The 27,456-nt window shown below is 42.0% G+C and overlaps 1 protein-coding gene across 9 annotated transcripts in view; it reads left to right on the top strand.

Annotated features, from left to right (window-relative positions):
• The window catches only part of celsr1a (cadherin EGF LAG seven-pass G-type receptor 1a), a 93,937-nt gene extending 66,679 nt beyond the window's left edge, over nt 1-27,258 (top strand). For 2 of the 9 annotated variants that reach the window (XM_042217872.1, XM_042217887.1), the window contains 29 exons: nt 868-1,031; nt 1,151-1,276; nt 5,164-5,330; nt 5,452-5,637; nt 5,718-5,834; nt 5,927-6,101; nt 6,247-6,388; nt 7,852-7,972; nt 8,125-8,308; nt 9,469-9,570; nt 11,193-11,287; nt 11,412-11,621; nt 11,802-11,985; nt 12,075-12,218; nt 12,300-12,483; nt 12,614-12,781; nt 12,888-13,014; nt 13,111-13,311; nt 17,035-17,209; nt 17,776-17,888; nt 18,552-18,631; nt 18,741-18,867; nt 18,995-19,120; nt 20,269-20,396; nt 23,128-23,228; nt 23,337-23,477; nt 25,006-25,272; nt 25,352-25,715; nt 26,518-27,258. In XM_042217872.1, the coding sequence (XP_042073806.1) occupies nt 868-1,031; nt 1,151-1,276; nt 5,164-5,330; nt 5,452-5,637; nt 5,718-5,834; nt 5,927-6,101; nt 6,247-6,388; nt 7,852-7,972; nt 8,125-8,308; nt 9,469-9,570; nt 11,193-11,287; nt 11,412-11,621; nt 11,802-11,985; nt 12,075-12,218; nt 12,300-12,483; nt 12,614-12,781; nt 12,888-13,014; nt 13,111-13,311; nt 17,035-17,209; nt 17,776-17,888; nt 18,552-18,631; nt 18,741-18,867; nt 18,995-19,120; nt 20,269-20,396; nt 23,128-23,228; nt 23,337-23,477; nt 25,006-25,272; nt 25,352-25,715; nt 26,518-26,545 (4,447 nt within the window). In that variant the 3' untranslated portion in view covers nt 26,546-27,258. Of the gene's footprint in view, nt 1-867; nt 1,032-1,150; nt 1,277-5,163; nt 5,331-5,451; nt 5,638-5,717; nt 5,835-5,926; nt 6,102-6,246; nt 6,389-7,851; nt 7,973-8,124; nt 8,309-9,468; nt 9,571-11,192; nt 11,288-11,411; nt 11,622-11,801; nt 11,986-12,074; nt 12,219-12,299; nt 12,484-12,613; nt 12,782-12,887; nt 13,015-13,110; nt 13,312-17,034; nt 17,210-17,775; nt 17,889-18,551; nt 18,632-18,740; nt 18,868-18,994; nt 19,121-20,268; nt 20,397-23,127; nt 23,229-23,336; nt 23,478-25,005; nt 25,273-25,351; nt 25,716-26,484 lie in introns of all 9 variants that reach the window. The other 7 variants (XM_014329770.2, XM_005915707.3, XM_042217881.1 and 4 more) reach the window with 6 other exon arrangements.
• Nucleotides 27,259-27,456: the final 198 nt, after the last annotated feature.

Below are 27,456 nucleotides of genomic sequence, written 5' to 3'. Positions count from 1 at the left end.
CTGATTTGCTGAACGTCTAGAAGATTCATGGTTTGAGCCCTTCGTGCTCCCAGCCAGGCGATGTTATTTAGACCAGCGGTCCCCAACCTTTTTTGCACCACAGACCGGTTTAATGTCAGGCAGTATTTGCACAGAACGGGCTTAAAGGTGTCGCGGATAAATACAACAAAATAAAATGATACGACCAAGACAAAAACTGTGGTATTTTGTAAATATAATAATAAACGAGAATTCACTGTGTAATTGTGTAACTTTATTAGCAGCGTCCTCCTGAAATGAGAGTAACATCCTCCTCTCTGCCCCTTAATGCTCTCTGGTCGCTATGGTAACGCGTAAATATTTCATTCAAAATAAGCCACGCAGCTACAACGCGGGAAAAGACCCAGGGTAAACAGAGTTAACGATAAAAACCCCGAAAACCATAAATTTCACACCCGAGCCTCAACTCTCGCGGCCCGGTACCAAACGACTCACGGGCCGGTACCAGTCCGGTTGGGATCCGCTGATTTAGACCGTAAGAACAAAATTCACATTTAATGTCCCACGTAAATGTCTTTAGACCTTTGATTTTGATGGTTTCAGAAGCTCTGGGTGTAAGCGGCTTCATATATGACCAAGTACGTTAAATCTGACCTTGGAAATGCTGCCTTTTAGCTGCTTTGTGACGGCTTTTGAAAACAATAACCTTTAACCAGAAATACAGATCATAGTGAAGGTTAATGAGGGAGCAGCTAAAACACCAAAGCCAAAACTACTCTCTTTAACTCCATTTTCTAAAAGTAAGTGAAAAATATCACAAAAGACCCTCTTTGAAGATTTTGCAGTTTTGATCTGTCTCATTCATGGTCTGTCTGCATTTTCTTGCAGATCACTGGACTTGACAGGGCCGCTGTTACTGGGTGGGGTTCCCAACCTGCCAGAGGATTTCCCAGTCAGGAACAGGAACTTTGTAGGCTGCATGAGAAACTTGCGCATCGACAGCAAGCCCATCGACATGGGCAGCTTCATTGCTAACAACGGCACCACAGAAGGTTAAGATGTTCCCTCTGCAGCGTTTCTATCCTTGCTCATTTCTGGAACCGACTTTTAAAGCTGTCATCAAAAACGAAGCTTAAATTTCCCCTGATTTTATTTACTTTTATATGCTCAGGGTGTCCAGCAAAGAAAGACTTTTGCACAAATGGTGTGTGTCAAAACGGAGGCACGTGCGTCAGCAAGTGGAACACTTACATTTGTGACTGCCCTACTGGTTACGGTGGCAAGAACTGTGAGCAAGGTAAGAAATGTGTGTGGGTGATTTGGTTAGTTTTTAAGCAAAAGTGGACAGTGTGTTTGGGGATTTTGGGAATCCAGTGTAAAATAAATCCATTGTGCTTCCTTATGAGTTTGCAAAATCAATCAAATATATTATTGCATTCATAGACAGACGTGTTTCTGGCCAAAGGTGCAAGTGTCCGCTTGCTCATCTGTGTGTGTGTGTGTGTGTGTGTACATTTGTTTACCTATTTCCAGGAAATGGTGTGTGTTTGGGGGATCACATGGGATAAGGAGCATTTTCTTTGACTCAGCGTGACTCACGCAGCCTCTGTTCACCAGAATCACTCAGCACAGCCTTAGGTGTGGAGTTTTCGGACAAAAGATCAAACTTTGGCTCTGAGTCACTTATCAAAACCCAGACTCACAGATTGAAATGAAAGATAAACACACACTCACCTGGGGCTGTGAAAATTTCAATCTTACGTGCTCTTACTGATTAATCTGTGATGTGATGGTAGGTTTTCAGTTTAAAAAGACCAATGAGAGCTGTGGTGGAATTAATGATTAGCCAATCAGCACCATGGGCGGGACTAAAGATGTTGCTAAACACTGTCAAGCTGAACACTTCCAATGGGGAAAATTGGATTGTAGGTTTTTTGGAAGCCTCTCAAAGTTCACTTCACTACTACCACTAATTTGCATGGCTGTGTGTGCACGAGACTGAGGCATTAAGGCACAAACACTGGTCACTAGTGGCTAATTAGGACTCATCCTTGGAAATTCATTAGAGTAAACACACAGTGTCAGACTGAAGATGGAAATAAAGTGTAACAGATTTCAAATTTCTGTGTGATATCAGCTCTACTGATCGCATAGCTGTCTTTGATGCCTCCTCAGCCAACATGTGACTAGTGGCTTATGTTATAATGGAAAAGGTACATGTAAATAGATGGGTAATGAGAGTACACAGATAACAATATTGAAAGATAAAGTGTAAGGTAATGGTTTTGTTAAGGGTATCTGGATATCCACATCTCTATCTGCCAACGGGTATTATTATTTATGCTCCATAACCCCTCTCGTGTTCTTATATAAAAAGTTGAATCTTTGAATCCTTGCTTCAGGGCGAGTTCCAAACAATGTGTAAAGGTGTGAATACCTATCCTCGCCCTCTCGTCTATGAGGTAGCCGCCCAGTCAGTGCCAGGCCCTAGTATCCTGTATCTGAACTGGGCCGGGATCATAGCAAGCCGGGAAGAGGTTTTGGCTGCTAGGCTGCTTGTTGACACATTTGGTTTGAGGCTTCACACACTTCGCTGCCACATGAGAAACGTGAGATTTTGTTGCTGTGGAGCCAAAATCGTCAAGACTAGACTGACACAAAGAGACAGAATCTCCCTGGTAGTCACCCACTTGGCTTGGTTTTGTTTGATTCTGATACCAACTACTGGACTTTGCTGTTTTTGTGTGTGTGTGTATTTTTTTAAGAAATTTAACCCGTCCCTAGACCTGGTTCAATTGCTCTAATGTGCATTCACTATCATTCCACAGACTGTATGTAAAAGATGGCGGTAGCAATTGCAGTGACTTCTGCAGCCAGAGGTGATCATATTTGGATTACAAGATGGAGTGCAATGCACAGACAGAAATGCCTCAGATACATAGATAGATAGATGTTTTTTGTTCTAAAAGCTGATGGGGTATTATCGTTTGAGAATGCAATAACTGGAGAACGAGGTGTCATAGGAGCAAATTGATACCGTAGGAGCATCTACTAAAAATCTCTGACAAGGTCAAATCTCAGTGACCCCGACCTAAAGGTCAGAGTAAGTTTTCTGAAAAACACGTAAATGCAATAAGTTGAGAAGGTGATGTCTACTAGTAGGCTAGCAGTGACAATGAACAGTCTTGAGTCCACAGCATAATGACCATAATAAGAATCTGTATGGAGAATATGAATGGGATTTTTACTTCAAGAACCTCACTATTTTTATCAGATAAATATGTAATAGAAACCATCAACAAGTCCATTTCAGCAATTCATATTAGCTGAGGTGTTATCTTTATCTCTAGCTTTTACCTGGTTCTCTTAATGTTGCCCAGCTACCAACACCGCTTGTGACTCCAGACATGAAGCTGCCCAGACTAAAATATCTTAATGTATTTAAACTCTACTACTGTAAGTGTTTTAGGACTTAAAGTCAATTCTGATCGGCACTCATGGTCCGTAGAGGCTAACGTTTTCTGTGACATTTCAGCTAGCACCATTAAGTCAAACTCTGGGTTAGCCTACATAACACTTTTAGAACTAATTAGCATGGATTAGCATGCTAACAGATGCATGCTAATTATTTTTTTTTCTTTTAGTTCTGTTAACATATTAGAATACCAACATGCTTTCATTTCACTTAGACCACCGTCATAGCATGGCTGTAGACTATGGGGGTGTCCAAATTCATGGGCTGCATCCTCCTGAGGCCGCATTTGTAGACCGATTACGTCACAGCAACGCGCCGAAGGCTGTCCAAATTCGTAGTCTCCTCCGAATGCAGCCGACAAATGCGTCCGCCTTTTCCCCGAATTTGAAGGATGGGTCGGGTGTGTCCTTCGTGGCCCACCATATCCCAAAATTCATAGTGCGGCCCAGCCAAACTCCAGTTTCCGGCAATGGTGGCCGCTAAGTTTTAAAATTACTCTTATTAATCTTTCTGGGTCACAAAATAAACTTTTAACATATTTTCAGGCGAGAATGTGGGAGTGCAAACTTCAAATATCTGCTCGGTTTATCAAGATATTGCAAATTTGCAAAAGTGCTTCGACGTTTTCTGAGACATCTGTTAATCACCAGCTCGATAGCTAACCGGGAGCTCGAGGGTCGAACGGCAAACTCCCGGCACATCATTTTCAGATCACCGCGGACTTTCGCTACTCAGAGTAAACGTAATATATAAGTCACTTAGATAACCTAAAAATGTTATTGTTTGGCTTTTTTCAGTGTTTTATTTGTTCACGAGTAAATCGGTTTGGCTGAGATTAAAGTTATTAGATTGGATTAGATAAAATAAAATAAAACTCCTCCTTGGTTTTCACACAGCTGAATAAACATCAAACAGAAAAATGATTAAACAGAAGTGTGAGATGGTCGAGAATTTACGCCAGTGAAGAGGGTTTTTTTTAGTTCGCGGAGGACTAAGCTTCAGCAAAGGAGACTAAAGTCACGATAGATACCTGCTACCATGAACAAATAAATGCTTTGTCTCATAATTACAGCTTTTGTGTGAGTGTATCTGTGAATGCTTCAGTTGAAGTATGTAGCCCGGGGACCAGAGAACATGGTATAGCTGAGGTGGAAACACTGCGTGCCCTACTGAGATCGACCCTCAGGAGAGCAGACAGCTCGAGGACATTGTTTGCTTTCTCAGCATCAAATTAGAACTTAGATAAAAACTCGCATCTGTAGGAGTTTAATTAGACTTTAAGAATTATTTTTAACTATGCTCATGGAAGAATATTTTTGGGAAGTAATCTTTTATTTTCCAGAATAAAGTAGTAATTATATGACATGCTGGAACGTAAATGCTGGAAAAAAACTCATCATTTCAACACTGCAACCAAAATATAGAAGTAAAAGAACTAAAGCAACTGCGTGTTTTAAATGATATCTAAAAATAGACAAATACACAAATAAGAAAAAAAGGTGTAAAGCTAAAAATAACCCAAAAAACTACAGAAAAGTCATTGCTACTATTTACCTATGGTTGTTATGTACAGCCACAGAAAATGTTTTCTTATGCTTAATGCTGCGTTGATTCATATGTAGTTCCTACAGTTCTCATCTGACTTTTAAACACATTTATTTCAAACACTAATGTGTTTGTGCGTACGACCTGATTCTCGTCCCTCCCAGTGATGCCATCACCTCAGTTCTTTGGCGGAGAGGCACTGGTGTCTTGGAGCAACCCGGACATCACTGTTGCTGTTCCCTGGTATATTGGCCTAATGTTCCGCACCCGGCGTCCTGCTGGCACCCTGATGCAGGTCAATGCTGGGCCTTCCTCTACCATCAACCTCATGGTAAGAAGCATTGTTGGAAAAATTGTCACCCTCAGCAGTTTGCAATTCAAGCTTGTATACAGGTTTTAGACTACCTCTAAAATGAGTGGGAAGTTCTCAGTTTCTGCACCCCCCCCTCCAGGTGAGTGAGCAGCGGGTCCATATGGAAGTGTTGCTGAGGCACCAATTGGTGGCATCGCTGAGCTTTCCTCAAGTGCGTGTCAATGACGGGGAGTGGCACCACTTGCTGATTGAACTGAAAAGCATCAAAGATGGCAAGGAAATCAAATACATGGCAGCTGTCTCTCTGGACTACGGCATGTATGAGGTACAGGGCGTCTTCCTTTAGAGATGATAAAGGTAGTCAAGAAAGGTTGTATTAATTTTAATTATTGTCTTATTTTTAAGCAGAAGTCAGTCGAGATCGGCAATGACCTCCCAGGCCTCAAGCTGCAAACTCTTCATATTGGAGGTTTGCCCGGGGAGAGAAACGATGTCATCAAAGGATTTGTTGGCTGCATACAGGTGGGTGGGCGTGCACTTTAAATGTCGCATTTTATTTCTTCTTCAACCTTCTTTCCTGATCGTCTCCCTCATGAATGTGTGCTATCCATTAGGGTGTGCGTATGGGTGAGACATCCAACAACGTGGCCAATGTGAACATGGCTCAGGGCCTGAAGATCCGTGTGGAAAACGGCTGTGATCTGGCTGACCCGTGCGACTCCAACATCTGCCCAGAGAATAGCCAGTGCATTGACGACTGGAGCACACACACCTGTGCTTGCGACCCAGGTAAGATGCACAAGCAAAAAAACATACATAAGTTGGTTGAGAGAGCTCAATATGTTGGCTCTTAAGAAAGGTGTGTGAACGTAAACGTCTGTATTTCACGCCTTTGGGCTTGAATTCAGTTCTTGTTTGTCTGTCTTTCCTGCAGGCTACTTTGGGAAACAGTGCGTGGACGCTTGTAAGCTCAACCCCTGTGAGCACGTTTCCACGTGCGTCCGCAAACCAAGCTCCTCCCACGGCTACACCTGCGAATGTGGACAAAATTACTTCGGCCAGTACTGTGAAAACAAGTAAGGTTTTTTTTTCTGAGGGCAAGCAGGGAGAAGGGTTTTCTTGCACACCACATGTACAACTTGTATAACGCCACTGGAGCAATGCAGTGATATTTGAATGGTAGCTTTGAAGATAGGCTCCAGGTCAGATACTTCCATTGGCTCTGGTGAATTGAGATGGTAATAAAATGTTAATAACATGGAATCAATTTGCTAGCAGACTGAAAGCAGACCTGTGTGCGAGACACAATATCCAGATGTTATAAACAAACCAGACTAAAACTGGATATTGCCTCCCACAAAGACAAAGCTCATTAATCCTCTTTGGTTCACTGAGGTTTCTTTCTCATTCTGTATTGTTGCCGGTCCTTCAGGGGAGTTTTATTAGTCAGTAATCCGAGCCTGACAAGTGTGTTTGTATGGGTGCCTGAGAGTGAGAGAGGGACAGATCAGCCATTTATTTGGGAATTAGTCGAGCAGTGGTGTAAGCATTTCTGCAAAGTAGCCAGCCCTGATCGAGAATCACTCATTTCCCTGTGAACCCTGTCCCCTATGACACGCATCACTTCCTGTCTTAAGCAGGATGTGGGATTCCCCCTGAATGCTTGACTGCTCCTCCACAGGTGTTTAGTCTTTGCTTCCCTCATCCTGCCGCTCTTCCTCCGTCAGATCGCATTGCACCGGCAGTGATCGCATCTCGAGGAAGAAAAAGAAAGTCCGTGTGTGTCTGAGTGACTGGCTTAAAAGTGTAGAGGAAGTTTACTGTAGATTTGTTTATTTGATGATAAACTGAAGAGATAATCGACGGTTTGTCTGATTGTAGGCGCTGATACCGAGTCAGCAGCATGTCACAACCAGATCACGCAGTGCATGGCATTTTAGAAAAGCTCCTTTCAGCCACACCCTGGTCACAGGGGTCACCATAGCAGGTAGATTTACATGTTTGATTTGGAAGCGTTTTACAGCAGATGCTCTTCCTGATGCAACTCCAAAGAGGATTTGTGTCTTTAACTGGAATCAGACTGGTACCAGATCTCGACCAGGCAAAACCCAGTACAGGAAGGTCTACTACTACCACTACCTACTACCACTGAAGGTGTGGTTGCCGAGGGTGCCCTCTGGTCAAGCCCCGCCCCTCACCCTTTGAGTAATGTTACAATAATACACAGGTTTTCGCCTTTAGTGTTTCACAAGGGTTAAAAAGGTAATGTCCACAATTTAGACTTTTTGACTCCAGTATATTTTATTAAAGTTTAGCCGGAGCAAATCAAAAGTCAAATCAAATAACAATAATCACATAATCAAATCACTTGAATTACACTTATCAAGTTAACCTGCTCTGAGCTAATGCTGATCTTGAGAGAAAAGAGGTTGAGGAGAGAAGGGCACGCCTTGGCCACGACACCCTTATCTCTGTTCCGTGTAATTGTACTTTGCAGTTTGCGTTTGATTTTGACATCTACTGTTGTCTTTAATGGCAGAGTGGAAGAGAAATGTCACGAGGGCTGGTGGGGCAGTCCCATGTGTGGACCGTGTAACTGTGACACAAGCAGAGGATTTCATAAAAACTGCAACAAGACCACCGGGGAGTGCCGCTGCAAGGTAAATACGTACATAATAAGAGAGATTTTACAAATATTACAGTGTTTCTTCTTGAAGGAGGTTTTTAGTTCATATTAGCAGCAAATTCATGTAATATTCAAAGTCTCCTCCCTGCTCAGTGATGTGTGTCTTCTCTCCCAAACCTCCTGCAGGATAATCACTATCGTCCAGAGGGAGAGGACGCTTGTTACCCCTGCGACTGTTTCCCTATAGGCTCTGAGTCTCGAACCTGCGACCCCATCACTGGGCAGTGTCCCTGCAAGGGAGGAGTTATCGGTCGTCAGTGCAACCAGTGCGATAATCCCTTCGCTGAAGTCACTCCCACTGGATGCGAAGGTATGTGAAAGAAATATTTGAGAAGGTAGAAATATCATTGATTAATTAGCCTTTATAAAAGAGTACACTTCAACTTCTGTGAATAAGGATTAAAAATTAATAAGTCAGGATGCAATATAGATAGACATTTATTGAGTCCCATAGAAGCCCATGAATAATTAACTGTGTATGAAAAGGGACGCCATGAAGGTCAGATCAGAATAACTAAAGGGGACAGTAATAAAAGGTCATTTCAAAAGTCGGGTGCATTCTAACTCTAGCTGTTCTCGGTTCACAAACTGGGTCCGGCTCCTTCAACAAAGCGTCAAAATGAGACAAATGGTGTCGCTCACATCTGCTGGTGCTGCAGTCGAGTTAACTTTGCATCTTTGTCACCACCCAGTCATGCAGAAGAGGCAAGTCTGGCTCAGTGGCTAACTTGGCACCGGGACTGCACACACACAATACAGTAGAGATGAACAGAAGACAAAGCCCCCGAACAGAAAATGAATGTCAGTGTGCTTACTGTTTGACCTAATAGGAAGCCTTTTGGAGGCTGAGAACGTGCTTGGACTTTTAAAGGACATGAAACCCTAATCCATGGTCTGAGTATTGTAGTTTAGCCAAAATGTTGGAGTGGGTTTAGTGCGTTTTTTCAGATTCATAAGACTCTAAGATGTAGCTGCCTTTAATAGACCTCATGCCACAATATCTGTTCTGGACTAAACACAGCTTCACAGTTAAGTTGGTTTAAAAAAGAAAAATGACCTTCAACCACTCCTTATTTTAATTATTCTTATTGTATTTAATGGAGAAGCTTGGAGTAAGTACACTGGCTAAGTTATGTATCATAGCTTGTGCAAGCTTGCAGGTCCAAATCTGGTTTGTCCTGGCTGTCAAATACGCTGACATGAATTATGTCTTGCAGCTTGTGCAACAGCTCTGCAGGATTAATTTGGTTGAATTTCTGTGTGTTTTTCCGTCTGGCTGTTTTATAAGGTGGTTAAAACGGATCAGCCGGGTCGGACGTTTGCCTTTTAAAGCGATGCTTTTTTTGTTTTGTTTTTTTAGCTGATTAGCTTGTTTTTAGCAGGCCCAGTTTAAGCATCATACCACGTGCAATGTAAAAAGTAATTACTGTGTTTTAAGACTGTTCTTAAGCCTTACCCTCCTGTCCACAGTGGTGTATGAGGGCTGCCCAAAGGCCTTTGATTCTGGCATCTGGTGGCCCAAGACAAAATTTGGACGCCCTGCTGCTATGAAATGTCCCGAAGGATCTTTTGGTGAGTACTTTTAACTGCACACTGTCTTTCACTCTCCAAGGCTTAACAACACAGCAATAAAGCACACTGATTGGTTCATGAGTCCAGAGGAGCTTTTTAACCAGCCAATCATGTAGAGGTTTGTGTGTAAAGGTACGTCAGGTACATTAAGAGCTGGCGGCGATACCATTCCTCTTGCTCACTGTGTGTATGAGAAAGGTGAGCTCAAGAGTCGCGGTCAGTGACCTGTCCCAGTAAAACGTTGCCTCTTTCCTGGTTACTCCCTTGGTAACTGCAGTCACCATGGTGCCCTTTTTGTTGTCTCCCAGCGCTCAATAGGGAATTTATTTGTGAGCATTGCTCAGTGCCCTCCTTTAGCTCCAAGTGGCAGGCATTTCTCCCTTTACAACAGTGAGACTTTCCCAAACACCACCTGACTGTAAAAACTTGGTGTAGTTTTACATTTAAGCACTGAGACTGGAAAGAATGGTCTTACATTCATCAGGTATTTAAGTGCTGCAAATCTTCAGAACAGTTCTGATCACGATCTGATTGGAGTTTTTTGCTGTGCCTTTTTTAAAAATGTGTGTCCTTACTATACTACTACTAGTACTTACTACTACTTACTAGCCCAGTCAAATCTTTCTCAACTAACAAAATCAAAAAATAACTAAGAAATAAATTTCTGAAAAATTGCTGTTCAAAAATGAATGGTATAATTAGTTGTGATCATTAATGTGTTTTAAATTATTTTAAATATATAAAGTGTGACATTTTAAATGTATATGTTCTGTATAATGTTCCCTTTGCGTTGCTATGTTTGTTTTCCCCATTTTTTTTAAATTTCATTTATTTAAATATTGAATATTTTATTTATTCTTCATATAAGTGAGGAGGCTGTTATTCAAAGTCTATTGGGAAGTCAGTTTGTTCCTGTTATCTGACTGGTTACCATACAAAATAGTTGCCTCCAGCTAATCTATTAAAAGATACAAACAAATTAAAATTAGAAACAAATATTGAATAATTAAATACAAAATGAAAAAAGCAAGACAGGACTATATAATTATATAACTATATATCATAAAAATAGTTTTTTATGTAGCATTTTATACATTCAACAATGTCTATGATTTTTTAATATTACCTTTGATGCATTTACTGGCATATACATTTATTTTGTTTTGGTTTTATAATGTTGTCAGTTTCGTTCCTCTGTACAAACAGATAACATGCAGTTCATATCTAATTTCACGTGAAAGAAAAGTATTTTAAGATAATAAAACTGTTTGAGGCAACAATAAAAAGTTGCTAAGTAGTTAAGATATGAAATACGTTATTTAATAAACATACATGGACAAACACGTAATAAAACATAAATCTCTAAAGTAAGCGAGAAAATATGTGATCATAGTAGAACAGTCAAATGTTCTGACATGACTGCACTTACACTTTTTGCCCCTTTTTGCAAATTTGTACCTCAATGCAAAATCTCTAATTGTGTAACTGCACAAATGCATAATTTTAATGCTATAGAACAGAATTTCCTCACAGTGTTTTCTTCTCTCTTCATGTGTTGGTAACAGTTGTGAGGAAATTGATCTCCATGTCCTCTGTTTTTTATGTTATTTGTTCTTTTCCAGGCACTGCCATCCGCCACTGTAGTGATGAGAAGGGCTGGCTGGCACCTGAGCTCTTCAACTGCACCACCGTTGCCTTCACACATCTGAAAAAACTGGTGAATAAAAGACAGAAATAAGCATGAAAGCAGACAGGGGCTTTTATTAGACTGAACCCGAGGAGCTTTTCCCTACCTTGACCTGCCCGTTCTCCCTCTCTTTACATCCTCCACTCTCTTCTAGAATGACGATCTCCGCCGCAACAGTTCAAGGATGGACAGCGAACGCTCCAAGACCATTGTGCGTTTGCTTCAAAGTGCCACCAATAACACGTCACATTACTACGGCAATGACGTGAAGATGGCCGCCCAGCTTCTGAATTATGTTCTGCAGTACGAAAGCCGCCAGGCCGGGTTTGATCTCACCGCCATGAAGGATGCAGAGTTTAATGAGGTAGCCTTATGCACTTAATTATTATAAAAATATATATGATGTGAGCACTGGGAACACTGGTGGCATGCTGCCCTCCACTGGTTGATGCTCACTGGGTGAACAACTTTATCCATTACTGCTTTTATTTGAATATATAAATTCCTTTTTCAATCGTAGCTTGGCAATTTGTGTTTTTTCCAGAACTTGGTGCGAGCAGGCAGCGCCATACTGGATCCCAACACCAAGGACCACTGGGACCAAATCCAAAGGACAGAGAGCGGGACCGCACATTTGCTCCGAAACTTTGAGGACTACGCGAGCACGCTGGCACAGAATGTCCGGAAAACCTACCTGAAGCCCTTCACCATCGTCACTGAAAACATGAGTGAGTCTCCAAACTGTAATTGAATTGTGCTTCAGCTGCGGGGAAAAAACGATAACACAAGTCTTTACTGTGTCTCCTGTTTATTTCAGTTCTAACTGTGGACTACTTGGATGTGTCGAACCCAGAGAGGGCGACATTTCCTCGCTTCCGGGAAATCCAGGAGGCCTACCCCAAAGAGCTCGGGTCTTCTGTCCGCTTCCCACAGTTTAATATCGGTACTCAGGGAAACAAAGGTGGGAACGATGCCTCAATCAGACCTCGATTAAATTTTTTTTCTGCTTTTAAAGCTTCATCTTCTTTCTTTCTGACATCAGCAGAGCCCACTCCTGCCCCTCCAGCTCAGACAGAAGCTGTCCTAGAGGAGGAGCACACAGTTTCAGATAGGAAACGCCGCCATCTCGAGCCACCTGCCCCTCTGCCTGTTGCTGTGGTGATAGTGTACAAGTCGCTGGGAAAGCTCCTTCCTGAAAGATACGACGCAGACCGCAGGAGTCTGAGGTAAACTATGGCTGACCTCTGTGAAAGCCATCTACTGCTATTACTTCTTGTTCAGAATGAACAAGTGGTGAACACCAGAAGGTGCAGAGAAAACTTTATGCGAATGTTAGTGTACAATGTGTATTTCTAGAGTCCCCAACCGTCCGGTGATCAACACAGCCATCGTGAGCGCCACGATCCACAGCGAAGGTCAGCCTCTTCCTACCGTCCTGGACCCCCCGGTCATCTTGGAGTACACCCTGCTGGAGACAGAGGAGCGAACCAAACCCGTCTGCGTGTTCTGGGACCACTCAGTCGGGTGAGTTAAATTTGAAATACATTGTAGTTAAATGCATTGTTTTCACATGGCTTTAAGAGTATACATTACTGGTCTCACCTGTGCTTGTGTTCGTTGGCGTGTTTAGGAGTGGAGGCGCAGGCGGCTGGTCCTCTAAAGGCTGCGAGGTGCTCAACAGGAACAACACCCACATTAGCTGTCAGTGTAACCACATGACCAGTTTTGCTGTGTTGATGGACATTTCCAAAAGAGAGGTAGCGCTTAAAACTTCTCTCATTTCAGCTTCGTTTTAAAACACCTAGTGGTTGTTACTGATCACCAACTCGCTGTCTTGGAACTGCTCTCCACAGCACGGCGATGTCCTGCCTCTGAAGATCGTCACGTACACCACAGTCTCCGTGTCCCTGTTTCTTCTCCTGATCACCTTCATCCTGCTGTGCCTCTTGCGCAGGCTCCGTACCAACCTCCACGCCATCCACAGGAACCTGGTGGCAGCGCTCTTCTTCTCCGAGCTTGTCTTCCTCCTGGGCATCAACCAGACTGACAATGTGGTAAGTGCATTTTTTTTTCCCCCTGCAAAGTGTTTTTTATCCTGCACGGTTATTCCCAGCCGTCTTTGTCAGATGTCCTGTAGCTCTGTCATGTGAGCTTCCTATGTCATATGAATATTTCTTCATCAACAATAATCTTTCTCCTAATTGAAGCGAATGATGACAATGATTAGATTCTAGTAGCTCTGCCGGGTTTGTAGTACTTCAGTTTCTTAGAGGTGGACATTTTAGCTAGCAGTGTTTATTAAATATTTGGATAATTAGTTATAATTATCATTTACTGTTGGCTTACCATTGAAAAGTTATTGACCATCAACAGTTTTTCAAATTCTTCATTCATTACTAAGCGGTGAGTTGAACTATATAAATGTCACAGTGTATGCATCCCCCTGTTAGCTATCTTTTTTTAGCTAATAAAGTGTTTGTTTGTTTGTTGTTATTAAGGTAAAAAGCCAAAGCCAAAAAAAAGCCAAAAATGACCTCTGCCACAGAATTCTTGCTGAAGTTGACCTGGATTTTGCAGGAATCCATGACTTGAACTAAAACTTTAAATATATAACTACTGCTTAAAAAAAAAAAAAGTAAATTAATGTGTGCAGTATTCTCAGATTCATGTTTTCCTCTTCAGACATATTTGATTAAATCAAGAAATACAAAGATATTAACGTGCCAGAATTAAATCTGTCTTGTATTTAGCATTATTTGGGCAGCTGTTCCATTTAACTGCAGTGTGTAATGGTGTGTGGCTCCATAGTGTAGGCTGGTTTAGTTCCAGCTGTAGATTCAAATCCCCTACGAGGTTGTGTCATGAACGGGATCCAGTGTAACACACCTGAACATGTGGATTGTTTGCTGTAGTGACACCTTTTCTGCATTGCATTGCCCTCTGTTACCCACATCTGGAAATCTTTGATCAGTAGCAAACCTTTGCGATTAAGAGTTAATGCGTATTTGAAAATGTCTCTGTGTAGTGTTTTACAGCGTGCTGGACTGCAGGTTCCAGCTTGTGAATGATGCACTGTCAGATTAGAACTGATCTTTTCACTCAGGAGTGTGGCTGCTCCTCTCTACAGCCCATCACAGCAGCTGCACGATCAGTTACAAAGCCAACGAACCATGCGTGTAATTTCTTTACAGATTTCCTTCATACGTGCAGGATTTGGCAGACAGCATCCCCAAATACACAGCTGCAATTTAACAACTTAAAAGAAGAAACTGCACAACCCACCTTTGTAGGGAATACTGAAGTATTCCCTACAAAGGTGGGTTGGTTGACACACAGTAGGAATATTTCTAGGATTAGACTCTTGACACTGTGAATCCGGCTCATTTTTCTTTTATTTAGTGAGTTGTAGTTTCCATTATGAAAGATCGGTATATAATAAGAAACTACTGGTGGAGAAATTACACCATGATTAAATTCTGATCGTTACCATGTAAAGCAAGATAGAGTACATATGTACATGGTCTAAAAACCAGACCATGAAGTCATGTGCTACAAACATGAGTGGTGTGGGGCATCTGAGATGCGGGATAAAGAGCTTTCTCTCTGGTGTTTACTTTATCAGAGCTTCCATGAAGCCTACCATATTTGTTTTTCCTTCAGGCAGCCCTCTAACGCTGGGTTGACAAGAGCAGTACAAGACTTAATGGGCCAAGACCTACCTGAGAGTCTTTCTTTATCTGACAGATTATGTGTTGTGATTGTCGACTAATGACTGTAATAGTCAGGAATGTGCTATTTACCAAACTGCTTTTCCAATATAACCTCGTGTAAGTTCATGTTAGTGAGCTGCCATTCCTGGATAAATCTTATGTGAGGATGTAGTCTACCTTAATTGAGTTAAAAGCCTTTGTTAGTCACTGATATGGCTAGTAACTACTCTCAGTTCCATATACATACAGTAAAGGATCAAAAGGTATCGGATATCTTTGAAGTCTGTTGACACACACATACACAAACCTCTGTGGGCCAGTAGTGGAGACGTGCTGTGACTGGTACCTGTCTCTAAAAGCTGGCCTCAGGGTGGTAGGTCCTGGCAAGGGTTTTCCCAAAACAGCTTTAGTTTTTACTTGATAAAAAATCTCAAATGTCTGTGGTACAGACAACACCATTAATCTCTTAATTGACAAGTAGAAGAAATCAGGTTTAAAAAGGGAGCTATAAGGATACATTTAAAGGTGTACTTTTTTGCCCTTTAGCCAAGAGTTAGAGAAGATCATTGCCTTACTTATCTCTGTGTGCTGGTTTGTGATCCTAGCTCAGCCTATAAGTAGCAGCTCAAAAGGACAACTAGCACCTTAAAGCTTAACCCTTGTAAGTACAACATGTTAAAGGTGAATGAGTCAGCTTTACGTAGTCTGGTTAAACCAGATGTTTTAACCCAAGGCATCGGGAGACGCACTGTCAGTCCTGTAACTCTATGGAGGGTTGTAACTACCACCCCCAGCTGTCAAACAGATATACATGTGCTTCTGAATAGTACTTGCAGTGGTAATGAATCGGGGATGAAAGCGAAGCCTGTTCAAGAGGCATAGCCCTGGTGGTTTGTGCTTTATTTACGACTATCTCACACCTCATCATTCACATGACAGAAGATGTCAAATCAGCCTCGTATTTCAAGGTTAGGTCCCATAAATGAATCCTACAACGAGTGATTCAGCAGCCCCTTCACATTTCGATAAACCTGCTATAAATCTAAAAGAAAAGGATATCTGATGTCAAAATAAACACATGCACACATATGTACTGCTGAGCTTACAGTTGGATTTGACTGACAGAACCGGCTTGAGTATCGGTATTCATCGCTAACTGCCCTTTTCTCAACTGTGGCTACCCTAAAGTACAAATGTGCACATGCACCACAGCGAAAGAGAAGCGAGTAAGTTTACAGGCGCCAGAGGAGTTGTGGGAGTTTTGTCTTTAGTCCTGTACGAATGTTCTGACTCACCATGTTTTGACTGGGATGAGGTGGTAAAAGCACATGCTGCTTTATATTTATGGAGTATTGTTTTGTGGAGTGGAAGCCAAGTCTGCAAGGAGATGCTTAAAAGAGAAAGTTTAATCTCTTTGGGGTTTTTTTTTTTTTTTTTTTTGCATCTCTTTGATTTGCTAAGCGCTTGCTAGTGTGCGTGCAAAGTTTAGGTGTGTGTGTAGGTAAACGTGCATCAGAGCAGTGGAATGCTGTCGGTGTGTGCCCAGGGCCATCTCCGGGGATGATTTATAACGCTGTCAAAGTAGTTTCTCCTTCTTCTTCTCTGATCTCCACAGCAATACAAAACATTAGTAAAATACACCGTATCTCAGCATTCACTGACACACACCATTCTTCTACTGTAGCACCAGACAGCACAAAATGGGAGGAGGGGAGATACAGGAATGTGGGGACAGTTTGAATCATTGCCGTGTTACGAAAAGACGTTGTGACATAAAAACGTTTACTGTCAGTTCACGAATTTATCGCTTTTTTTGACAAATTGAATAGTTTATTGACAAGGCTTTCAAGATTTTAAAAAATATTCAAAAATTGGATGGTTTATTTCCCGGTTGTCTGCTTGAATATCCAAAGATGAACAAACAGATAATTGTCTTATTTTGAAAGGCTGGATGATTCGTGCACTGATATATAGATTTAATGGTACTGCAGAACCAAAGTGGCCGATACTGTTCTGTACCTAAAAATCTGGCGCTCTCTTCTTTTCTCCCGTCCTACAAACTCGCAGTTTGTGTGCACCGTGATCGCCATCCTCCTCCATTACTTCTACATGTGCACCTTTGCCTGGATGTTCGTGGAGGGGCTGCATATCTACCGCATGCTGACCGAGCTGCGGAACATCAACTACGGTCACATGAGGTTCTACTACGCCATGGGCTGGGGCATACCGGCTATCATCACTGGTGAGTTACACTCACACATGTTCGCCAGGACAAGCAACAGTGCGATAGGAGATGGCAGATTGTCGAGAGACTCGTGTCATGACTCGTCTTTTCTGAAAAGGCTATGATCCCTGTGGGAAGATCGCTGAATGAGACAGCAGGAGAAACAATGAAAAGGAAATGGTTGCTACTTAGATGCTCACATTGTGTCAAAATGAGAAAAAAAGAAGGGTGTAAAAATAATATATATATATAATTTAAACAATTTGTGTCATGTTTATATGTTTTCCTTCTGTCTGATTCCTCCTTTTAGGGCTACTCTTGTGTCACTTTTATAAAATTTGTTAAACACTTACCAGATGCTGTGTGATATAGTGATTTCGTCAGCACTGGATGCTTGGATTATGTTTTTGGAAGAGGCAAATAGATATATAAAATATATACGGAGGTTCAAATGTGACAAAATTAGTGAGCGATTATGATGTGTAACTGAAAAAAAGAATCCAAAATATTTTAATAATATAAAGTCAGACTGATTTGATCAAAATGTTATTTCTCCACTGTGTTTTCATTGTGTTTGTGTGTAGGTTTGGCAGTTGGCCTCGATCCTCAGGGTTATGGAAACCCAGATTTTTGTTGGCTTTCTGTCCATGACACACTCATCTGGAGCTTTGCAGGGCCCATCTTTGTAGTCGTGCTGGTATGTCCAATATCTCTTTTAACCCTTTAAGACCGGTGACGGGGATGCCCCGTTTTGCGTAACTATTTTTAAATCCCAGTAGAACTGCAACCACGTAAGCTAGCGCAATAATTTTTTTTGCATATCAAACCGGAGGAGTTGTACTTACATCTTGTACCATCAGTTTGTCCTAGGTCACGGTTTCCTTCCACATCCATTCCAGAAACACGCTTTGCCGATCCGATCAGTTGTTTGTAACACTTCCTATGTTGGAATAGACGTCAGCACGAACTATCGTCCGCCATTACCTGCCCGAAACCGGAAGTGACATAATTTTCGTGGAGAATGTAGTTGTTTTTTTCCTTCAGAACCTTATAAGGCTATATTGGTGTTTTCAAAAGTCATGTTTGACTTTGTGCTTTCCTGTATCGTTTCTGGGATGCTTAGAACTCAAATTGCACTGCTGGAAATAGTTTATTTTGATGCACATGCTGTTTTTTTGCAAATTTGCATTATAATATTTATTTTTGTTTTTCCTGCAGTATATAAAAATTGGTGTATCTCAAAAATAAAACTATGAAGACACTCAAAATAAGTTTCCTGTGGCTAGAAACTATTTCGTACAACTTTTTTGTATTTACAGTTTTGAGGGATAAACCTCTTAAATTTTCCTTCCCCTTACAGGTGAACATAGTGATCTTTGTTCTCGCTGCCAAGGCTTCCTGTGGTCGGAGACAGAAGGCTGTAGAGAAGTCAGGAGCTATGTAGGTTCCCACATCACATTAGCCATTTCACATACATCAAAGGATCCAGTTGCTACCTTGAGTTTGGCTTTTTATACCATTATTAAAACATTTATGTTTCCCAACGCAGTCCTGCCCTACGTATGGCCTTCCTCCTCCTGGTGCTCATCAGTGCCACCTGGCTGCTCGGTCTAATGGCAGTCAACAGCAATGTAATGACTTTCCATTACCTGTTTGCTGTCTTCAGCTGCTTGCAGGTATCTGCTAACCCCACACTGAGCTCTGGATGCACAGATAATCCACACACACTTTTGAAAACAATTCACATTTGATTATTTACTCTCCTCAGCAATACATACATACGTTCTCCTGCTTTTTTTTCAGGGAGTCTTCATTTTCTTGTTCCATGTGGTCTTCAACAAAGAGGTGAGGAAAAACCTCAAGAACATCTTCAAGGGAAAGAAGAGCATACAAGACGAGTCCAGCACCACGAGGGGCTCTTTGCTAACAGTAAGTGAACAAACATTTACTTTATATACATGCATATAGTAGGGATGGGAATCGAGAACCGGTTCTTGTGGAAAACCGGTTAGCAGTTGGCATGCCTGCCGACTGATCGCACTCATCAGTTGCACTCACACTACAATCAGCTGATTTCAGTTCAAGTGTCAGAGGAGGAAAAAAGCGACTCAGTATAGAGCAGGAGTGTCCAACTCCAGGCCTCAAGGGCCGGTGTCCTACAGGTTTTAGATATCACCCTGGGTCAACACACTTGAATCAAATGATTAGTTCATTACCAGGCCTCTGGTGAACTTCAAGACATGTTGAGGAAGTAATTTAGCCATTTAAATCAGCTGTGTAGGATCAAGGACACATCTAAAACCTGCAGGACTCCGGCCCTCAAGACCTGGAGTTGGACACCCCTGGTCTAGAGCGTGGATGTGGACATTTATTTGATGTTTGTTGCGCTAAAGGACGAGATAAATGGTAAAGTGGAAAACATCCAGGACAGAAACAACCGCATAATGCTGCTAACACAACTTCGGTTCTTTATAAGCATCTGCCATCAGCATGCTGATGCTAAGCTAACTAAGAACTTGGAGCGAAAGCTGAGTGAATCGCAACCCCAACAGCCAGACCCTTAACTTCAACAGGCAACAACGAGATGAGCAGTCAGGCTGCTCCCTTTCTACCTGTTCACGTTTCTAAAGCAGTATCACTATGGAGATCGCTCTTTTGTGCTGGTTTACATCTTGGCTTTGTGCAGTCAGCTTTTTATTAGAGATGTGTGTCCTCATAAGAGATTTGTGTTGGTTTTTTTAAGTAATGGCTCCAACAAAGAGGGGAAGTACCTCAACAAACATTCAAACCACAGCATGCAATCCATTTGAATGAATGTAATTTCTTTATTGCTCCTTAGCAATGGTGGTTTCTCTCAAAATGGCGCCAATGAGAATCGATAAGTGATATCAATAATGGAATCGCTGAATTCTTCTCAATCCCCATCCCTATACATATATATCGATACATTTAAATATGTATCATCAAGTTATTCAACATTGTTTCTTATTTCTTTATATGCTCTTTTGTTTAATTTGGTTTTCGGTCTCATAGCTCTTGTTTAAAATATAACCTTTGTTATATTCCTCCATCTTCAGCGCTCTCTCAACTGCAACAACATGTACACAGAGGACGGCGCAGTGTACCGTTCAGGCATTGGCGAGTCTACCGTCTCACTGGACAGGTCAGCCAAGAGCCGCAGTAGCTACCTGGCTTACACACTCAGGTACAACACGCTGACTGACTGCATGGCTTTTTGCACTCTGCTGTGTGATGAGCGTGTCTTGGTATTCCTTTCAGATTTCTTCCTTTGGTGCCCTTTTTGCATGTCTGAGATGCAGAAGTCTCACGCTGACTAACACACCTTACTGCATCACACACACACACACACACGCTGCATAAGTATACACACGCCCTGTCCACCTTATTCTCCAAAGGTATCTTGTTTCTTACACCACATGCATTCTGCCACATATCAGCACCTTCTGCATGAAAATTTTACTGACATTTGCCAATGCATGGCGCATGGCCTGTTTGCAAAAAACTAAATGCACACAAATAGACATATATTCCTCCATATTACTGTGTTATTAAATTAGACGATTAGATTCTACTATTGCTTATGTGAAATTTGATGTGGTACATTTTCTATAGTACAAACGTATGTTTATTGCTTTAGCAGCAAATGCAGTAATTTCATGGTAATGTGACTGATTTAAAAGTGTTGAACATTCACATGATTTTCTTGTGCTTTTAACAAAAAATGGAATGAAATATTACAACTTTCATGATGGCGGTTGTAGCATTAGGTAGAATTGTTTTGCAAAGCACTAGTTTTATCCTCAGCATTGTGAAAAAGTATTTGCTTCCTTTCTAACCCGAGTAAATGCAAAATGCAGTTTTCAAATGATGAGTGGATTTATTAAGGGAAATAAGCCAAACCTAATAAAAGAAATCATGATTCAAAATCTGCCTTTTGTATTTACTCGATTTATCTTTGTCTGATATTAAAATTTCTTTGATCTAAAACATAAGCATGACAAATATGCAAAAAATTAGACATAAATCTTTTTTCACACCACTGTAGGTGCTGCCAAAATGTGTAAAGCTTTCTTTTCTATTGTACTTCACGTTAGTTTTTAGCACAGAGGAGACAGAGTCCATGTGCTTTAGAGTTTATGTATAAGGAGCCCATTCTCACTCCTGAGATGTAATATACCGGCGATTTGTTGATTTCCATGAGAACGCAAAAGGCGACTTTCCGCGTTCCTATGCTACCCGCCGGATTGTGGATGAAATCCAGTAGAACGACGATCCCGTGGTAATAGACGTTCCAGCCATGTATTCCAGCCCTAACCCTAACCTTATCCCTAACCTTAACCACCACTTTAATGACGTTAGATAGTGTTTTACAAAACGATTTAAGTAAAACGTACATGTGTGGATTCATTCCAAATGGTTCTCATGTTTCATCATTTTTCCAATCTCGTAATATGGGGACGTGTTGGGTGCCCAGAAGCGTAATATACTGAAGATTTGTCACCTGGCGCTTTGGGAGTGAGCACATGTTGGTATAAGATGATAAGACTGAATGAAATTTAATCTCAAAATTTAACCGTCACGGTGTTCTTGCCAACTCCATTAGTTTTACATATGTTGCTAAAGTAACGCCGGTTTAGCTAGTAAAATTTTAGCTTGGCATTTCTAAATACATGCGTTATTGCAATGTTTTGCAGTTGAGATTTGCTGGAAATTATTGTACTTCAAACTGAACTTACTAAAGACATAACATTAATACATCACAATAATAATTATATAGCTTTGTGGTCCAAGCTAGCTACAGCCTACTAGCATGTTTGATCTTGAGCAGTACAGCTAAATCAGAAAGCTAAGTTTGACTGTGTGACAGGTGTGTTCTCGATATATCTATAAAGGTTGACATTGAAAGATGAATCTGCGCCAAAATATAGATGTTTGTTATCTTAAGCTAATCTCCCCTCTTCTACAAGCTGTATCTGTTCAGTGTTCACTGACATGCTTTCATTACAGTAGGCTTGTGTTTCATATACCTGGTGTTTTTAAGCGCTTTACAGTATCACACTTTCGTCTGACTGTACGCCTAGCCCGTAAAGCTGTCATCTGGGTAATAAGAGCTGACTCTAGGGTCAATAAGAGTAGTAACGCTGTGGGGGAAGAAATGTGGCGAGCTGCCTGTAGGTGAGGCGTAGAAAGAAGCAGATAAGAGAGCAAAAAGTGGGGAAACTATAAAGAGAGGAAGAGGAGAAAAATAATGGAGAGATGTGGAAAGAAAAAAGCAGAAACGAAGGGGGGATGTAATTATACCTGTTGAGGTAGGAATGTAATGTAGACGTGCATACCTCTTCCCTGGAGCTGTTGGCACGTCTTCAGCTGCTTCCAGAAGCTTCTCTTAGATCAGCCATCAGACAGGTCAGAGTCTCTAGTAGCAGTTTTTGCCCTCCAGCCAAGTTCTCATTCCAACCTGGAATAAACGGCTTCAGACAGAGAGGACGGGAGAGGAGAGAAAAACGTTACCCATTTGTCATTTTGATCCATTAAATGATTACTAAACATGCTAAAATTCTGAATTCTTGCAATAATTATACCACGACCGGTAACTGATGAAGAGAGGGTAAACCTGTATTCAGTATTAATGATCAAGCTGGGACTTTCTGACATTAGACAAACAGCAGCACACACAAAATAAATGTCATATTCGCTTTGTCTGTGTCAAGGCAATCAACAGTACCAGATGTTTTGTAATGAGAGATGTCTGCTGCATCAGCTGTTAAACATCAGTTGTGTAAAACCACAAGTTGGGGCTTGAATTAACTTCCAGCAATGATGTACTTCCCCTCTGTGTCTCCTCTAAATCTACACCTCTGTTCATCTGCTCCTGTTTCTCTCTTGCCTGCCTATGCCGTCCTTGGTTTTTCTAGGGAGGAGTCTGGTCAGAAGCCCAGTGGCTCTTCAGGAACAGCTAAAGGCCACACGGACCTGGATGGACCTCTGTTCCATAGAAATGGCACCAAAGGAGATGGTAAGCTTTTTATATTGAATTGCATTTCCAATGTTTCATTTCCAGGTCTGTTTTACTGATGTACTGTATTTGTTCACTGGTCTGTTTCGCCATCATTTCTTCAATTAGACTCTGACTCAGACAGCGAGCTTTCAGTAGATGAACACAGCTCCTCCTATGCCTCCTCCCACTCCTCCGACAGCGAGGATAATGATATTGATGTCAAGCCAAAGTGGAACAACGAGAGGCCTCTTCACAGCACTCCAAAAGGTAAATGCATAAGTCTCTTAAAGTTACAGCGTGTAAAATTCTCCCCACTACAGATTGCAGAAGATTCAGTAGATTGCAGATTACTGTCAGCTGAGTTCTGTTACATCGGCAATAAATTGGGAAATAAAAATTAGATGTGGTTAATTATATATTTTGCAGTAATACGTTTTTACCCCTTGTCACCTTAAAACCATCTGTAGTGTACAAAGTAACTGTGTAGGCTGTCAGTTAGTCTACTGTTTACCTCAGCTGTCAATGCAGGGTGAAAAGTGTCCACATTTATTTTCTCTGAGCAAGACTGTAAAACTTTTTGAAAGGAGTCTGATATAAATCAGTGAATTTCACTTTTGTCCAACGACAGTGATACTGAGGTGAGTTTTTGAGGATTTTTGAGCAACTTTTCTGTTGGTAAGCGATGCTGTTAGCCTCTGTTAGCTCCTCTTAGCCTCTGTTAGCTCCTCTTAGCCTCTGTTAGCTGCTGTTAGCTGGCACTTGTGAAACTCTCTTTGAAGTACATGTAACTTGGACACAAATAAGCTTGCGTATTTTATGACATTTTGTGAGAACTAGTTTGCTTTCACTTTAATAATTTAATAATTTATGAGCATTCTTCATTGTTATAGGAGGGCAAACCCAAAAGTAAGGGCTCCTATTATTATAGAAATACAAACAACAGTTTATTTTCCATAATATTTACATCATTTTAAAGTTTAAATGCTTGTTTATTTTTCTACATAATGGCTATTTCGGTCTATAAATTTTTGTAGACTCTGTGACAGTTATACAATGCCCATGTCATACCCGCTAGCCGCCGCCGCAGAATCGCCTTCCGGACAAATGTTCTTTCAACTTTGGGAACAGGTCGTACTCACTGGGTGCGAAGTCTGGACTGTAGGGTGGGTGGGTGATGAAGTTCCAACCAAAGTTTTGCAGGAGAGCGACAGTTTGAGCAAACTGTCGCGCGGTGTTGTGGAGAATGCTTACGCACAGTGCGCATCTGTGTTTTGGGACCAAAAGGTGGTATTGTTGGTTTACTTCCTGCCTGTTGGAACCACAATACATGCTGACAGGTACTGGGAAAATCTGAGAAGGGCATTTCAGAACCAGAGAAGATGAATGCTGAGCAAGGGCGTAAGTATTCTCCACAACACCGCGCGTCCACACGTTGCTCTAACTGTCGCTCTCCTGCAAAACTTTGGTTGGAACTTCATCACCCACCCCACCCTACAAGGGTATGACTGCCGCAGCGTTTACAAAAATGCATCGACCGAAATAGCGATTATTTATAGAAATAAATAAGTCTTTAAGCTTTAAAATGATGTAAATATTATGGAAAATAAATGGTTGTTTGTATTTCTAAAATAATAGGAGACCTTACTTTTCGGATTGCCCTCGTAGCATTGTTTTTTTCCGTTAAATTATCAAAAAATGATCGACTGTGCCTTTAAGATATCATCTTTTTGCTCTAATGAACACTTTTTCTTCATATGATGTTGAATTAAATTGAAGTTTTCTCTTCCCTTCTCAGCAGGGCAATCAACATCTAATCACGTGAAGCCTTACTGGCCAACAGATGCCATTACAGCCAGTGACAGCGAGGACCCCGGTGGGACAGAGAGGCTGAGGGTGGAGACCAAGGTGAACGTGGAGCTGCACCCAGAGAACAAGCTCAACCACGTTGGTGAAAGAGAGAGGGAGGCTCTGCAGGAGAGAGAGAGACAGACTCCTACCAGTATGAAAGACTCAGCGCCTGCCAGTCAGCCTAACAGCAACCACCAGCCAGAGCAGAGAAAAGGTGAGGGGAGAAGTGTTTAGAGCCGATCTGAATCGACTTTATGTCACGCCTGCTCACACAAATCACTCGTCTCACTCAGGCATCTTGAAGAACAAGATCAGCTACCCTCCTCCGCTGACCGACAAGAACATGAAGAACCGTCTGAGGGAGAAGCTGAGCGACTACAACTCGCCCACCATCACCTCCCCTCCCCCCAACAACAACAACACCACCTCCCCAGCCCCTCCCTCCGTCAACATCATGACCCCGTCGTCCCGGACGCCTTCGTTGGAGGCCAACGAAGGAAGCCGACTCGGCAACCACGAGAGCGGCTCCCCCATCAAACCGCCTGTCGCCCCACGACCTCAGATTCCTCCAGGGGGTATCTACCGGGAGACAAATGGCGGAGTTGCCATGCACTTGAAGTCTGGGACGGTCAACGGAGGCAATGAGTCAGACTCAGAGTAAGAAAAGAATACTGCTTGTTTTTAGCACTAATGGTAACAGTAGTGACTAATACATGCAGTTCCAGGGGAAACTGCAGTGTGATTTCTGGAAGTTGCTGCAGACTCCCCGTGACTGTAGACGCTTGCAAGTTTTACAAAACTGCCGAGGTGCTGCCATGACAGTTTTACACAAACGAGTGTGGCCCTATTGTGACTGACATTTTAAATGTGGGGCACTTTGTCTAACCCCCTAGAAATTGATGTTGAGCAGTTTTCTACAGTGCACCCTTACGCCTCAAGTATGTGAAACTGAGAGGTCTCACTAACGGTGCCGCTCAGTACACCTGAGCGTGTGTCCAACAAATAAAAGATTCGAAATCAGTTTAACAGTGATCGTAGAAGTTTAAAAACCTTGCAAGCAAGCACTATTTACAGTTAAATGAGCAACAATCAAGCTGATCACAGTGCCAACTAATGCAATATTGCATGCATCATAAAGGCTTTGTTGTTGCGAGTAAGTTGAGAAAACTGATGGCACCCTTATGTCCAGTATAACTGGGATAAAGCTATCCTGGTTTTTAAACTGTAAATGTGTTAACAATCCTCTTAATGACTATATTCCTTTAACTCGAGCATGAAATACTGCGACCATCCTGATTAAATGCTGCATGAGGACCCTCCCGCATCCCTGCACTCATTTTACCTTGCATGTTCCCCTCTTTTCTTTCTCTTTGCATCCCCCTCCCTCTCCTCTCCCTCCTGTCCTTTTGTTCCCCTCTGTTAACAGTGGCAGTAACGAGACTTCGATCTGACCTGTTAGGCAAACCCAGACCAGCCTGCCTTTATGAGAGGAGGAGCTAAACAACCTGCCAGGTCGGGGCTGAGGGGACCAAGAGTCGAGGAACATGAAAGGAAAAGTTGCAAGATGGAGAGGTGTTAAAGGATGGATGAAGAGAAGCCTGATCCTGTCAGCATCGCCGCTCCCGTCATGTTTCCTTTCTCGGGCGAGCAGTATTAATTGCAGACGTTAGGACTGCCTTAGATGAGAAAATAAGCAGAGATGTGAGCGATAACAAAGGGAATGCTGTGCTGGACTGTGTAAAGACACGGTTGAGCCACGTGTGCCAAAACCACTAATGGAAATCATTAGGAAGAGTCGGAAGATGAAGAATGACACCCAGAATGCATTGTGGGCCCTAACATGAAGCTCTTCTCTAGTGTTGGCGAGGAGCACATCGTTATGTTCTGTTTCTTTAGGTGAAGTTAGCAAAGTGTCAGATGTAATAATCACTGTTCACGAACCTCTAAAGGCTGGTACCGTCACAGTAAAATGATTTCAAAGACTGCAGGTCCCTCAGATGTCTCACACACACATGCTCCAGTTCATGCTGGGCAGAGCTATGAAACACAAAGTGCTTTTCTTTTTTGTTTTAATTAAAGAAAGGCTTCCACAGCCTCTCGGTGCAGTGTATTTAGAGTGTAAGTAACATGTAGATAATTTTAAAAAGTGAAGAAGAAATGATCTATTTTCTATGTCAGTTTTAGCAAGAACACAGTAGTGGAAAAAAAAGAACAGAAATCACATCGTACGCCGGTTTAACAGTCAGAGAACAACAAATCTGCGCTGCGTGCCTTCATGCTGCACCGAGGCCTTACAAGCTCACACAATACTGTAAAAGGCTACAGTGGACTTCCACTCTACGGCGGTGCATTCACAGGCTGCTGCTGTTGTGTTTGAGTGCATGCACACACGCAAGAG

This window comes from Haplochromis burtoni, unplaced genomic scaffold (assembly GCF_018398535.1).
Source record: "Haplochromis burtoni strain Fernald_Lab_line unplaced genomic scaffold, NCSU_Asbu1 Contig_14, whole genome shotgun sequence".
NCBI lineage: Eukaryota > Metazoa > Chordata > Actinopteri > Cichliformes > Cichlidae > Haplochromis > Haplochromis burtoni.
The sequence above is the reverse complement of the archived record's forward strand: the minus strand, read 5'-3'. Positions and strand labels throughout refer to the sequence as shown.